General features: G+C 39.6%; 1 protein-coding gene across 5 annotated transcripts in view; it reads right to left on the reverse strand.

Moving 5' to 3' along the window:
- Positions 1-8,704: 8,704 nt before the first annotated feature.
- Positions 8,705-16,769, reverse strand: part of LOC111862106 (organic cation transporter protein) — a 103,120-nt gene continuing 95,055 nt past the window's right edge. For all 5 annotated transcript variants that reach the window (XM_023847227.2, XM_023847228.2, XM_023847231.2 and 2 more), the window contains 6 exons: positions 16,438-16,567; positions 15,227-15,416; positions 14,467-14,595; positions 13,294-13,484; positions 12,491-12,627; positions 8,705-9,305 (listed from right to left, as the gene is read on the reverse strand). In XM_023847227.2, coding sequence (XP_023702995.1) covers positions 9,227-9,305; positions 12,491-12,627; positions 13,294-13,484; positions 14,467-14,595; positions 15,227-15,416; positions 16,438-16,567 — 856 coding nt within the window. In that variant the 3' untranslated portion in view covers positions 8,705-9,226. The remainder of the gene's footprint in view (positions 9,306-12,490; positions 12,628-13,293; positions 13,485-14,466; positions 14,596-15,226; positions 15,417-16,437; positions 16,568-16,769) is intronic.

The following is a 16,769-nucleotide window of genomic DNA, read 5'->3' on the forward strand; positions in this document are numbered from 1 at the left end:
CTCAGAGTCACGATTTTCACTTACTGTGATAGGTCAAATTGAGTACCACCAACGCTATACAGACCCGGATATGATCTCCCCCCTCCCAATTTGTTTTGATTGGATGTTCTCTCAGTGCCCTTTGTCCATCCATTAAAAACTCTCTTTCTTGCACAGAAGCGAGGTTGACATCTTCAGCAAAAATCTCTGGTGTTTGATAGTATCGGTTGGAATATGTTCTCCTAAACTATCTTGATACTTCAAGCTAGTTGTGCTTTTAATTCATAAATTTTATGAACTTTATGATTACTATGTGGGAAATTGTCCATTGTCTTCTATATATGTGACATACCCAGTCGGGACCGTTAGAAAGAGGTAGTCTCGCTCACTGGACAGCCCAGTAGAGATATTTCTTACCTTTTATGGAAACCGAAGGTTTATTTCTGTGATTAGAAGAGCCCGATATTGGATCCTGTACTGAGAAAGATCAGTTCTGTTAATAGTTCGCACATGATTTGCTTGAGATCTATTTAATGTCATCATCTCGTCTGTTGTTATATCTGTTATTTTAAAAATAATATATTATACGGAAGCTACCTGATGACAAGTCATACAAATAATTTGATCCACCTAGTTTAGTAAAGATTTTTATATTATTTTGCAATTATTAGTAATTTATTTTTCCTTGAATTCTTTGCTTCTACATTCAGGTTGTCTCAGTCAAATTTTGTACGCTTTCCATAATCTGTTCCATGTATGCTACATTCTCTGCTCATCTTCTCCTCTTTGACTTGACGAACCGAATAATACACTTACTGAATTTTTGATATTATCCATCGTCCTGCTTTTCTTTTAATTTAAAAACAACGTTTCGGAGACTGGGCTCTGTCTCAGTCCCCAGATACTCAATTAGGCCAAATAATAGAGCCAGTTCCTATCTGCAGACCAAAAGCCAATAATTTTACCAATGTACCATCGTCACAAACTTTTAGACCTTATGAACCTAATAACATTTGGTTACACGCAAGCCACGCTGTTCAGAATACGTGTTATGTAGTTTAAGTGGAGAAATCGAAGGTGTTGGAGCTAATACGTTTAACTTTTGGCACGTCACTGATAGTTAAGATATACGGTGTTTTGTGCTCTATGGAATGCAAACTTACAGGTGTAACTAGGTCGTGCAGGAAAGCGTAAAGGCTGGTCTTAGAAACTGACAGCAACCATCGACGCTTGATATGACAAACATTACTATCCATCATAAACCGAGAATATAGAACGTCGTAGTCGAATGCTTAACGTTTCAGTTTCATATTATCAGTTATGGGTTCAAATTTTGGCCCCGAAACGAGATATTTTGACTGAGATTTTCTGTGACTTCCTATGTTCGATACAAGAAATGTAATAATACACCAAATTAGGCTACGGCTGTTTCATTCCACGTCCTCTTCAAATAGTTATTCACTAATCAACCTGTTCAATTTGTTATTCACCAATCATCCTCAGTTCTTTATTCACTAATCATCCTCTTCAATCTGAGCGATTGAACGTGTCGTTAAATAAACCATGGAGAGATAAAAGTGTGGCCGGTCACGGTAGCTGAGCGGTCTAAGGCATGCACTGTCTTCGCTCGCTTGGAAACCGGGATCGTGGGTGCGAATCCCTCTCAGGGCATGGATGTTTAGTTTGTGTGTGTGTGCGTTTTTCTGTGTTTGTGTACAGGTAGAGGCCTTGCGACGAGCTGATCACCCGCCCAAGGAGTCCTACCGAATGTGTAAGATATAGAAAAACCGAAGTGAACGGAGAAGTTCATGGAGGTAGGCCTAGGCCCTCTGGGGCTGTAGTGCCAAGGAAACAAAAAGTCTTCTGAATGTTCCTAATGCATAGAGTGCCTCGGAGACGATACTAAGAGACTTCAGAAACCGGTTAATTTGTTACCTGTACAGAAACAACACAAGGCTCTCAGTTTCTAGAGCAATTCTAATTTCTAATTTACTGCAGCAATTTGGCAGCAGACTTCTGGCTCCTTCGTTTGTGGAGATACAAGAATTTCGGGAGAGACGATGATTATGTTGGTGAATATAAAATACTTGAAAATTTTGAAACACTTTTATAATACGGTTACACTATGCCAAATTCGAGATTTACTTACAGAAGCACTGAAACTGTATTAGATATTTCTAAGAAGATAGGTCTATATTCTAAATTCAGAGAAGAAAAGTAGATAGATTGATAGGTTCGAAGTTCTCATAGCGGTCTCGCTATCTGAATGCTTTGCGTGTACAATTCATAATATAAAAATAGGTAATACAATTTTTAATTGTGATAAAGTTAAATATCTAGGAACGATAGTATTAAATTATATTTCACCAAGAATTATGAATAAATGTATATAAAAATGGCTCTTTCCTCAGTCAGATACTTTTATCGGTATATTTGACCTCTATCTCGAGGCTAACCTTTCAGATCACTTTCCGTGAATAGCTGTAATTCCATTTACCGAACCATAAGGTACTAGTCGAACCAAAAACATTTCTCCTCACATTGACGGAAATGGAAAGATGACAATGCGGAAACTTACGGTTATATGCGACAGATTTAGCGTACACAAAATAGGCTAGTAAATTATAAATTCTACCCAGTATAATAATAATAATAATAATAATAATAATAATAATAATAATAATAATAACGTGTCATGCTTGCTCAAAGCAAGAATTGTGGACCCAAGGGAACAGATATTGCTAAGCAACAACTATGTAACCAGGCTACAATAAAACAACCCGTGTTAGGGAGCAGCTCTGTGGACACAAGGGATAACGAAATAATGGAAGATACGTTTTCAGTGCGGTTCGTGCGGGGGCTATATAGGAAAATCAGCTTCCTTTACACGAGAATCTAACTCGTGTTTAGGCGGGGTCGAATACCTCTACCGTGACCCTGCGAGTCGTAGGAGGCGACGAAAAGGAAAGTCTCAAATTTGAGATAGAAAAATATGGTCGCGAGTCCCAACGGACTCTGACCCAAGAAACACTGCGCTGGCAGAGTGTACAAATGACAGATCCGTCCTCTTGTTGGAGGGGGCGCCCCACAAAAAGCAGGACCGTAACTGTCAAACAGTAATGGGTGTCTGGTCATGAGCCTCAGATGAGGATCGACACCGGAACTTGCTGACTGACCGACTGACTGACCGTCAGTCGCAATGTTACTTTGACTTTGACTCTGACTACGAGAGGATCTTGAGACTGAAGTTAGAAGAGTAGGAATTTGGTGTGAGATGGCCGCCAGCCTACGAGGACATGATCCCAGGAGCAGAGAAGCTTCCACTATTGAGTTAGTTGAGAGTTACTGTTGTTAGAAGTGAGAAACTGGTAGCTGAAGCCAGGGACAGTTCAGGAACCAAGAGGAAAAGAAACGTCCGCCATTGGAATCCGCTACCAAGCAACGGCCAGTGAAGACTCAGAAGTCTTTATGTGCGTTGGAGTGTGTAACTGAGACTGTCATAATTATTTGTGGTTACGAATCCGATCACCAACCTAAATCCCGTCTATAATAATAATAATAATAATTTTAACAATCTGTAACATGTTTACAACTTTATCACTAAAGAGTTTTGTAGGATGCGATTTATAACTATCTGCCCTCGAGATCACGACGCTAAACCATAACTTCGACTGATATTTATTTTCCTATCCTCCCGTTATTTTCCTTCGTTTAGGTCCAAGCAGGCTATATCCTCAGCACCTTGTCCTCAGATTCCCTCACACTTTGACTTTTCATCAGAGCTAGAGCCAAGCAAGACTACACAGCTCTTCTTGCTTGTGTGTCTGGGTACCGTTATGTTAGACTCAAGGACTTTTCAGCTGCAGCCGAGGCATGGCTCATGAGTAGCTGCACAATTGCCGGCTTCCCAAGAAGGGCTCAGCTCCGTGAGTGAGTGAGTGAGCCGAGGCTTGGCACGGTTCGCTTCAGTTCGGAATGTTTTTTTTTCTTCTCTTGTTGCACTGATGAGCATAGGGCTAATTTCTCAGTTTCATGATCATTTTACAGACGGTAGGACTCCTTGGACGGGTGATCAGCTCGTCGAAAGCCCTCTACCTTAACACAGGATAACACAAACAGAATAAACGCATACACACATCGAACATCCATGCCTTGTGTGGAATTCGAACCCACAATCCCGGTTTCTGAGCGAGCGAAGACAGTACATGCCTTAGATCGCTCGGCTACCGTGACCGGCTCGGAATGTTTGTGCTTTGATAATTCTCACGTCGAATTCATTCTCCTGTTCATGCTTGTATTTAGGCTCGTCTTGACTGATGCCACCCTGTGTTTAAATCGTAAATTTGTACTTAAAATGCTGTACTGTACACATTGCACGCAGACACACACGGCCGCATTCACTGAAGGCTTAATTAAGGTGTCTGGGAATACACGATGAAATTAAGAACATATTATATTATGAGTTATCTTCTGTTATCCTGAATCCTATTTTAAATACCTAAAAAATATGTTAGAAATTATGATTTTATTAATTTCTGCCTTTCAAGCGTTTTGTAAAGAGTAAGTACAACGCCGTATGTGTACATCGTCAAAGCCGGAGGTCGTATGCAATATTTCGCAACAAATTGTTTTTTTTTTACAGCGAGGAATTGTTAGCCCCACATCCAAAACCNCCCAGAAAAAAAAGTTGAGAAGCCACCCATTGTCGCCTGTTTGTAACTACTTGTTCAATAAGAATATATTCTCAGCGGCCCTCCATATCTTGAGGCCGTCAGCTCCATCCGCAACCCGTGGACGTACCATGCCGTGGTGAAAACGGACCCACTTAACATGGCTGGGTTGGTATAGATTAGATTGATCTGGCTCATGATAGGGACCAGTGATGGCATCTTGTGAATATGGTAATTAACCTTCGGGTATATAGGGGCACGCTGTAACGTAGTTGGTTGTGACACTATGCTACAAGCTGTATGGTCGCGGGATTGAATACCTGTGAGGTCACTGGATTTTTCCACTGACCTAATCTTTCCAACCCCAATATGGCCCTGGGCTTAACTCGGCCTTTAACAGAAATGAGTACCAGGAATAGGAGTAAAGGTTGGCCGGCGCGTAGGGCTGACAACCTCACCGCCATATGTAAGCCGATTCAGAAAATGTGGGAGCCTTGACGTCTCACAACTCTGTGGGCTTCCACGGGCTGTTACAGGGATAGATATACTTTTCTTTTAATAATATTCTGTGAATGGTACAGATTATGAAGCCCCAAGTATGTATTTCTTCCAGCTTGTTGAGAGTTCCTCTTCCTGATGCCCAGATGGAGTGACCATATAAGAAAAGAGGATAACACTGGCGGGGCACAGTGGGAGGGAGAGATTGGTGTGCATCCAGAAATTTGCTCATTACAATTGAAATGTAATTTAGTATAGTTATTATTTTCGAAAGAGATAGATGGGTAGAGGTGGGTATATAGACAGATTTTTTTCCCCATTGCCGCTACAGCCCTCATTTGGGCCTAGGCCTACCTCCATGAAACTCTCCGTTTCACTTCGGTTTACTAGATCTTACACATACGGTAGGACTCCTTGGGCGAGTGATCAGCTCGTTGCAAGGCCTCTACCTGTAGACAAACACAGAAAAACGCACACAAACATCCATGCCCTGAGTAGGATTCGAACCCACGATCCCGGCTTCCGAACGAGCGAAGACAGTGCATGCCTTAGACCGCTCGGCTACCGTGACCGGCTATATAGACAGATAGATGTATGTATATAGATAGATAGATAAACACACAAGCGGAAGGATTAAGCAATACAATGATGGAGTAATTGTTTTTTTATTGATTAATAGATGAGTAGGTACGTTGAAGAACTGATAGCGTTGAAGGCACAAAGGATCAAAGAAACAGACAAATGTAGAGACTGAGGAATGTATAATCAGGGATTTGGATATTTTGTTGGATAGTCAGTTAATTGGACAGACACAGGGTTAATTTATTTAGTTTATTTATTTAAGAAGGAATGTACAGTGTGATAAGCCGTATCATAAATACATCCTGTTTCAAAGATTGTGTAAGATTTGAAGTTTTCACGGCGGTGACTATGAAGAATGCCGTCTTCTGGGATGTGGCGCTGTGTAAATCTTGATCTTCACACATGATCTACACAACGCCACATCTCGTAAGACCGCATTCTTCACCATACATTGTATTCTTGTAGCGACATGTGTTAGTCCGAGCTGATGAACAGTTTGTACGTGAAAATGACTAAAGCATTTTCTATTGAAGAATTTTTTTTTTTTTTAGGAAAGCTGATGTTTGTGTTGTATAGTTGTGTCGACTTGGCATCTTGCACCGAGGAAAGAAATGTGGTCACTTCTCCAGGTCAGTCACCTGTGTATAATGCAGATGTTGGGTGATGCAATTTACATTGCAAACATTTGTTCAGGAATATAATTCCCAGTTTGACATTGGGTCTAAGAAGAGACGCATCCATTTTCGCGTTACGTTACATTTTGCACCGAAGAATCGGACTATACGTTTACTTTCGCCGTGCGGCAACTTCTTCTACATAGCTGTTATGCGTGAAGCCTATTCCTGCCTTTGAAGGTTTTTTATCAGAAAAATGTAATATGTTAAATTTTCACATTAAGTTAGTCTCATATATTTATATTGAAGAATGGAACATATTGTTGATGATAGGCAGTCTTAAGATAAATTGTGTTAAATCAATATTTTATCTGTGATAAAAATATTTCACCTCAAGATTTCCATTTCGACGTGGATTAAGTAGAAGCCAGGGTAACGTAGTCGGTATAGCAACTGGCTACGGGTTGGACGACCGAGGATTCGGAGTTCGAGTCCCGGTAGGTTCAAGAATTTTCTCCAAATCGTCCAGACCGACTCTGGTCCACCCAACCCTCCTATCCAGTGGGTACCGAGGGCTCTGTAAAGCGGCAGGGGCGTGAAGCTGACCACTCACTTCCAGCTAGTGCCGAATTCAAGAAAATGTGGATCTATACATCCACTCCCCCATACACCTTCATGGGGTCAGTGCTTAAATTCGTTGAGCACATGGACATCTTTACCTTTTTTTACCTTACGTGGATTAAGTAAATTCTTAATACGCTTTATTATGAATAGTATTCGATATGCATATGATGTCAATGTAAATACAATGTATCTTATATATTCTGAACTAATTAAAGCGCTACTATGGTATGATTATCGAATCGTTCGGATTGTTGGATTTCAGATAAAAAAATCGTTTTTTCATTTGTTTCATTCTGGTCGGTCACACTAACAATATTATAAAAAGTTAAACAGTTCCGTCCAGTGTGACTGGTGAAGAATTTTCTTATTTCATTTCTTCATGCCCCTCACGCCCCACATGCCCCCGTCAAGAGAAGTAATAAGAAATAGGACACGAACCTGCTTGGTTTATAAATTGTAACAAAATCTTAACAAACCAATTACAAAAATTGTAATATATTAAGACAGCTGCTGTAGTTGTAAAAACTTTAGATTTCATATCCAATCATATATTATCAACATTATATGTACGTTTTAATGCTCAGAACATATACTGTAATAGTAGCTTCCGACTGTATTGATGTATCTCTGATGACGGACTTTAAGGACCGAAACATGTAAGGGCATGAAGAATTGAAATAAGAAAAATCTTCACCAGTCACACTGGACGGAGCTGTTTAACTTTTTAGAATTCGGTTTTTTGTTAACATTATTTATTTAGAAGATTTATGGATACAGTTTATGTATAAACAACGACCGAAAGCTGAGGATGTTCGACTACACGCCGAGCTCGGGGCAAGCGGTAACCGGGTTACAGCTCTCACCGCCCACAAAAGCAGGTCCATTCACACACAATGTCATGTTTCACAGGAATTCATTTGTACTGCAAGGACGCAAAAGAATCATATTACAATTTTAATATTTGGTGGTGCTTTTCTTTTGTGGTACTTCAAGTCACTTTGGATTGCCGAGTTTTCACTGTACTTCGAATTAGAAATTACAGGTATGGTTTACTGAGATAAATTTCCTCAACGGTAACCTTAACTGTAATTTAATTTGAAATGTTGGGAGGCAAATTATTAATGTTCATTACAGTCTTTCATTTCTTCAAACTCTGTTTTAAAAGTCCTACTTTTGCGTCATGTGTGGGGGTCACGCGGTAGCGTAGTGGTTGCGGCACTATGCTACAAGCCGGAAGGTCGCGGGTTCAAGTCCCGATTAGGTCATTGGATTCTTTTCAATTGACCTAATCCTTCCAGCCGCACTATGGCCCTAGGGTCGACTCAGCCTCTATCAGAAATGAGTANAACTGTCAACCCTACCGCCATCTTTGAGCCGATTGTCTAGATAATGTGGGACCCTCAACGTCTCACACACCTATGGGCCTTCACGGTCTCTTACAGGGATAGCTTTACTTTTTTACTTTACTTTTGCGTCATGTAAAACGTAAAGTAAAATTTATAACTTTAAACTAGTTACATAATATTACAGATTTATTTCTGTTATTGTCTTAGTGTTTCTGCGTTATAAATATGTATTTTAGTAATATTTAGAATTTTTTGTTTATGCCTTTGAGATCGATAGGAGCGTGTATTAATAGACACAGAACTGAATATAGATTAACAGTTCTCTTTATTAAATACTGTCCTGAGGCATAATTTTTCGTTGATTCAGAAATATCGATTTCATTATAACATATTAATTTAAATTTCTAATGTTTATTGATCAATCGACACACATAAAGCCAGTTTTAGTTTCCGGTTACATAACTTCTTGTTGAGAAACAATCCTTAGGGGACAATCACAAAGGACACGGCCTGAACACTGTGCAGGCGGCGTCCAATGTGAGGCCGTCACGTGGAGATTGTGTAGCGGTATTCTTAAAGAAATAAAAAAATCCTCCATTGAATATATATCCTTCCTGTCATGCCGCACATTTTTATAACGTCGATTCACAAACAACGCCCACATCTATTCACTCAATAACGTGATTTTACGTAAAACGTGCTAGCTACTATTTAGTAGCTTATGTGTAGCCAATATATTAACAACAATTCAGATACGAAAATAAATAAAGACGCCATTAACATGTTCTTTCGTCGCAGACACAGGTACTGATGAAACAGGATGAATGCCTGCCATCTTCAGGCTCAGAGGGCCATTCTAGAACTCATGATCATATGAGGACAGGTGAGCATCAGTTTCCATACACGTAACGTTTCAAGGCGCGAAAGATCCATTACAGTTGCCAGCATCGCCTTTCTTCACTTGCTTTTCCACACAGCTCGTATTTCTCGACCTGAAACATATACGCTTACATCTAATTCTATGTTGGTATCCTCATTTCAAGGCGACAACAGAACCTGAAGGTTCAACCCTGTGTACCAATCCCCACCGCTGGACACCATCCTGATCCTGTTCCATTCAAATCCTATCCTCACAACGTATTTCCGATCTTAAATGTTATCCTACCGCCTTTTTTTTTTTCTTTCGAGTCTTCCAAAATTATTTTTCGAGTATTCCCCCCCCCCCTTCCAAAAAATTATGTATTTGTTACTCGACTTATTCGTCGTAACAAAATAATCAGCTCATATCGTCTTTCCACAATTTACTACCCTAATAGTAATATTCTTTTTAACTGGCTCTACAGCCCCCTTGGGTCCTGGTCTCCGATTTTTCGGTTTCGTTTTCATTTTACAGACGGTAGGACTCCTTGGACGAGTGATCAGCTCGTCGCAAGGCTTCTACTTAAACACAGTACAACACAAACACAGAATAAACACATATACATACCAAACATCTATGCCCTGTGTGGGATTCCCACCCACGATCCCGGCTTCCGAGGACGGAACATGCATTAGACCGCTCGGCTATCGTGACCGACTGAGAGTAATAGGTAATTTGTATTAAATTAAGGCATAACTCGTTATGTAATATCCTAAACTCACTCACATCATCCTTCCTAGGTCGAAATATTTTCCTGAGGATTTTATTTTTGCTTTTTTAGTATATTATTCTTCTTTCAAATTGAGAGTTCATCTTCCACGCCTATAAAGGACAAGTAGTGAAGGTGTTGCACTGTATGGATGTAGATGGATTAACAGTTATTATTATGAATAATGACAATGATATAAATATTACACTCTTATCTTAATTTTATCATGATCCTCATTGAAATTTTTATCGTTCATGCATTCTTAAGTCATTTAATTGTAATTACATGACTTTGTTGCAATTTATGGCCTCATATCACTTTCATATATTTGTTTCTGATTGTAAGTCTTTGTTATTGATTTCTGAACCCTAGAACTGAGCTCTGACTTAAGGCTGGCAGCCTCACCGTCCTCTGTGAGCCGGTTGTCTATAGAAAATGTGGGAGTCTCGACGTCTCAGAACCCTATGGGCCTGCACGGTCAGTTAGAGGGATAGCTTATTTTACGCTTGAAAAATAATGACGAAAAAGACTATGAGATAAGTACACGTTATGTGTCAAGTACCTGGCTAACAGCATATAAAATATAAATAATATATTGAATTGCAAGTGGAGTAGATGAAAGATATGAGACAATTCGGAAGGAAAATGTGAATGGAAAGAAAAACTAGAATGAAGAAGAGAAGAATAAGTATACTGACGAGGGAAGAGGGCATTAGCAGAAGAAGAAGTGAAAAAGAAGAAACAGAATATTGAGGCCTAGAAGAAGGAGAATGGGACGAACAAAATGAAATACGGAGGATCGCAGAAACGAAGAAAGGAGATAAACGAGATAAAGTAGAAAATTATAGATAATCTCCCAATTTTTATTTCGAGACAATCTGAAAGTCTACTGCTTGCCGTAACGTATTTAGCGCCGTTGTAGTGTGGCAACTTCTTCGGCATTCAAGTGAGATGTGTTGCCTATCGACACAGCAGGCGCCATAAAAATTTCTTAGATAACCGAAAGAACATTTGGGCGGGGGGGGGTAAGGCATTAGGATCCGTTTCGTTTGTCTGGTTCTTCCATATACCCCAGGGTATATCCAGTGATACTTTATCCGTCTTTTTGCTATTATTGTCTACACCGAAAGAAAATACCTTCTCGGCGGCGAATGCATTTCTACCCTGACGAATAGAATTTGACAAATTTTCTTGCCCGATTAGATGTAGTTCACTGTATAAATGACGACGCTATAAATTTCGCCACTGATTGGCCCCTATATCCATTACATTATTCTAAAATTATTTGTTAGTGTCCCAAATGAATGGAAGACCTGAATAACTAAGCAATGTTTAAACCAGCTCTGTACTCGCAATTAAAATTTACGAGGTCCTAACAGCGGTGCTTATTCAGATAACGGCCTTCTGGACTCTGACAACTTATGCTCTTACAGTCGAAAATATCTATTTTTGATACCTTCACAGATGACGTGTGACACAAGGCCCTCGAATATAAATTGCTCTTATTCCTTGGTTTTAGAAACACTTTCATGTTTTTGCACCGTAGTCTTCTTTTGAGTCTCTTTTTTTTTTAGTTCTTTGGATGGCGTGAGACCCAGTCCACTTGGTACGTCGGCCACTAACTGGCCTGTTGTACCAGTCCGGTATGATAGATGATGATGATTGTGGAACATTCGGTGGAATGAGAATTGACAGGGAAAAGCGAAGTACTCGGAGAAAACCTGCCCTAGTGCCACTTTATCCACCACAAAACCCGCATGATCGAACCTGGGTCGCCGCTGTTCAAAGCTTGCGACTAACTGTCTGAGTTGCGGCACGGCCTCTTTTGACACTTACTTTAACAATAAATAAATGAAGTCCATTATCTGTTGAATAATATTACATATGAATACGCTTCTGACTGTGCCCTTCACGGCCACTTTGATGGTATGTGGATGAGGCAAGTTACGAGTCGAGGGATCGGGGAAGTCCCGTCCTGGGTATTGCATCAGAAGCATGAATCCAGACTCAACTTGCTATTTGTATGACTAAATACTGTGAATCAAATATGCAGCATATCCTAATACGAAAAAGAAAATTTGTATACACACGACGATGATTGGAAATTTGAACATAAAATTAAAAAAAAAATATGTCGTAAACATTTTAAAAATAAACTATGCAGCATAGAGATCTTCGAAAGTATTATGCTTATACGTAAAATAGGCAAAATATGCATTCATATGCATCATCAAACTATGTCTAAAATTTAGGAAATTAAGTAATTCATACATGTATCCCAATGAGCATACTTTTTGGTTGCAAGAAAGAAATACGCATTTGCATTAAAATCCGATCCCTAATAATAACATCTGGCAATAGCATGTCTCAGAATTTTGCAATACGCAGTCAACCAAATGGTGTAGACTGATTTCGTCTGCCATATCTGCTCATATTTTCCTTTCTTGGGAAGAAAATACAGGGTGTCTACAATTCCGTGGCCCTTGTCGAGGGTTTATTTCCACCTGAACACAGTAGCTTATGTCAGCTTTCCCCATATCCGTCTGTACCTTGGCAACTCCTCTCCTTCCTGCAGGGTGGCCACCATGGGCCTGTTACCCGTCTCGGGCAGGAGCAACACGCACAGACCGCCCAGCAGTCCAAAGGCCCCTAACACACCCATCGGCACGCGTTCGTCCACCCCGGACTGAAAATAAATTAGTGCAAATCAATTTGGTTGATTCCTTCATTCGCCAAGTTGTAGGCTAGAACATTTTCTACAGAAACAGAGGACACTGTCGTGATTAATTCCCATAGTTTATAAATAAATGTTCAGCGGCAATACAAGACTCCATGTTAACTCTCCAAATTGCCAACAAAGATCAAATAATCGATTCTCCTTGTCTGAAATATCCGCCATTTTGTATGTCACTACTTACTTGCCTTCCTGGTGGCAGCACTGTCGACAGTTGACGTTAACAGTGGTGTAAAATATAAATGTTTCATACCAGAATAATTCAAACGTGAAAAAGAAATTGAATTCTTATCATATTTCAAAATAATTCTATAGAAGTTGAATGATTGTTTTAGTTTACAAATTTTTCAACTTCAAGTCTTTCTATATCAACCATTTCATTGATTCATAAAAGGATGCTTGTGCCTTAACCTACAAAAGGGACTATGAGGTACCATGCTGTATATCTGTGAATCCTCCAATTCATCTTTGAAACAACTGAAACATTTTCACGAAACATGGTAATTTCAGGTTACAGGACAAAGAATATGTGCGTTGGAAGGGCCATTAAATTTGGACGTTAGGAGGCAGGCACTAAAATGATTAAGCGATGTGTCTCGAGATCTGTTCAGTGCTCACCAGATTCCAGAGATAGGGCACGAGCATTAGGGCTATCCCTGCAGGGACGTTTGACGACCCGACTCCAAGGTTTCGCACCACAGTTGGGAACAACTCCGCAGTGAACACCGGCGTCACGGCATTAGACGAGGACACGGAGAACTTGCCGGCCATTGCAAACATTATGGTTACCCACTCAAGGTCTGTATCACCTGAAAACAACCGCGGACTGGACATATTGTTCTGTTATCATCAATGCTTCCAGCGTCTAGCGTTTTCAATATTATGGGTTCTGAACACAAAATACACGTACATCAAGCGAAGACATGTAGGGATGGTCATATCCGTGTGACTCACCGTATGTTTCAACCCCAAAATTTAACTGCTTAAATTAATTGTGATATTTGGATATTATATTTCAGTATCCTGTTGCATTGGGGCACCATTCTAAATTGTAAAATTTTCCTTTTGTAATGCAACAAAGTCAGTCCTTTCTTAAAATACACTAAAAAGTGTTTGTTAATATTTTTAAATGTCATTAATTATGTACAGTCGTTGTTCTTGCAACATGTTTCGGCGGCACATGTGCCATCATCAGGCAACACTTATTATTTGGGGAGACCGCTGCACTGTACTCTTTGTCTTTGTACTCTCAGTCACGTTGTTGTTGTTGTCGTTGTCGTCGTCAGTTTACTTGGTAGGATATTTTCGTCCTACCTTATTTTAGCGGCCGTTTCAGTTTTCCCTTTCATTATGTCGTTCACTTTAGTTGTGTGTGTTTTAGTGCTGTTTATTCCTTGTTTTGATGTTTTCCATATGAGATCAGACGAAATTAATGTCGGTTCGTACTTGATCTTATATAAAGCATATAATTTACTTGAATTGCAAGTCGATGGCTGTATGCTATTAATTTTCTAGAAAATGTCTCATCATTGGTGCAAGACATCGAATAGAGACCATACTCTATTACTGTTAATAGATTCATCTACCCCGAAGATGGAGTTAATAGGTTCTATTTAAAGATGGTAACTATTTGGTACGCTACACGGTATGAGACAGTAATCTTTACAGGCACCACCGGGAAAACATACTATATATATATATATATTTATATAAATATATAATGATTGACATATGCATGATCTATCGTACCGTAGCGAAGGAGCATGCGCAGTGGCACTCTAGTTGACGTACCTGGTGGTATGGCGAGGGTTAGGAGACATGCCGCGCCACTGCCCATAAGTGTGAGGCACAAGGGCCACCGCCTCCCCTTCTTGAGCAGGAATAAGATGCTGATGGCAATAGCGGGCACCTCAACAACACCTGCACCAAAAAAAAAACGGTGTGAAATTAATGGATGTCTGCCTGTTTTCAGTCATCTTAAATTTTTATTTTAATTGTGGTAAACCTATTTAAACAGGTTATCTATTCCATTGTGTAAATCACTGTTCTTAATAATTTTCAGATTAAAGGACTCTATAAGAGCAATGGATTTTCTGAGATTTGTTTCTTAAAATAACATAACTACTGATCATATTAGTGCATTTTTTTTAAGGCGAGCAATGGAATTACAAATGTTTTTATAAAACATATAAGGAAGGCTATTCATATATAGGATGATTAATATCAAAACTCATCTCACAGAAATGTTAAATTCCGAGTTCTTATGGACATAGTGATGGACGTTTGAATTCAGTAAAATCAGTTTCTTGAACAGCTGAGCTGAACTAACCCACACCGTGATATCAGTTGTTTACTGTATAATATAAATATACACATTCAGGTATGTTAGTCATAATCAGATTTGTACATTATTATGTATACTGTATGATGTGGGAGTGACTGGGTCTTACACGTATCCTCAGGAAACCGCACTCCTGTTTTCTTAGTCCGTAATTCAGTGAAGACTGAAGTCAACAAAGCTCTAATCTGAAATGTAATTTGAATAGCTTACCAGACAGTACTGTGTTTATGTAAATGTCTCCACCAATGTTTCCCAGGTTCAGCACCAGGCCATAGTATACAAGATACACACTGAACCAGATGACATACAGGACCAAGGAATTCTTCCTCATTTTTGGAGTGCGGAAAAGATCCATGATACCGGCCTTAGGTTGATCAGCAGATTCCTTGCGGACCGTGGCCTAGGAAAAGTAAATCAGTGTTAGGTAATTCTTTTGCGGCATTCAGAACAAGCACATGGCGGTTTGTCATTTTGATAGCGATATCTAATGAACCACTGAAGCTAAGGAGAGTAAAAGGATAAAGCTATCCCTGTAACAGGCCTTGGAGGCCCATAGGGTTGTGAGACGTCGCGGTTCCCACATTTTCTAGAGTCCGTTCACAGATGGTGGTGAGGTTGTCAGCCTTACACGCCGGCCGCTCTTTACTCCCGGGAAGATTCCTGGTACTCATTTCTGTTAGAGGCTGAGTCGACCCCAGGGCCTTCCGTCTTTTAGCATAATGCCTCAACCAACTACGCTACCACGTGCCCCACTTTTACTCTAGGATTGTGTAATTATGTTTTTATATTGAAATGAACTGATAGTGAAGTTATGTAATGATTCGAGTGAAAACTATGAAATGTTAATAAATCATGCTATGATTAGGCGTGACCATAATTCTGCACTGAAGCATGATAGTAAGGTGAATCATCATTTTGAAACCGCGTCTTCACAAGGTTATTTTTTGTGTTCTATTTTCCTGTTTACAAGATATATATGAAGCATTCTCTAATTTTATTAACCAATGAAATATTCCTTCACTTGAAAAGTAGTAGGTTCTTAGTTGCATTCTAAGGCGTTTCGAACAAATTAATTTCAGTCATTTTAGTACCGTATAACTCTAGGATTAAGTGCCTTTATGATCATATTATTTATACTTGAATGTTTTTGATCCTTGTACAACTACATTGCGGTTTGCCGGTTCTTATTCGTGTTTCATATTTGGAAACACAAATCTTTTAAAATGAAATGTGTCTTTAAGAAAATGGTTTTGAGACTGTACACTCAGTTTATGCGGTTTGAGACGGGGTCTAGTTGCGCGCTGTTGTGAACACAATAATAAAAAAAACCGTAAGATTCCTGGAATTTCTTGTCAGTTTAAGAAAACCGTTAATTTCTCACCAACTAGCACCATATTTCAAATAATTGGTTTTGTCCTTACTTGGCGAAGTGTCTTGTCCAGACTTGGAGGCAGGGGGCGTTTATTGACACGTGCCGCTTCTTGTAGGATGATCATTACCTCATCTGTTCTGCCAACAGCCAACAGCCAGCGGGGAGATTCCGGTAGTACCCTGGAAACAGTTGACTATCATGCGCTGAGCATTGCTTGAGTTTTATTTAATAGACATGACGTTTCGGTAATGGAGCCATTTCCCGAAACATCATATATGAGCCAATCAACGTTGTAAGAACTTTTTCGTGCCAACTGGTTATAGTTACGTTTATCTTTGCTTACTCAGCTATAAGATTTTTAATGTGTCTTATAAAAATGAA

Source organism: Cryptotermes secundus, unplaced genomic scaffold (genome assembly GCF_002891405.2).
Source record: "Cryptotermes secundus unplaced genomic scaffold, Csec_1.0 scaffold645, whole genome shotgun sequence".
Taxonomy (NCBI): Eukaryota; Metazoa; Arthropoda; class Insecta; order Blattodea; family Kalotermitidae; genus Cryptotermes; species Cryptotermes secundus.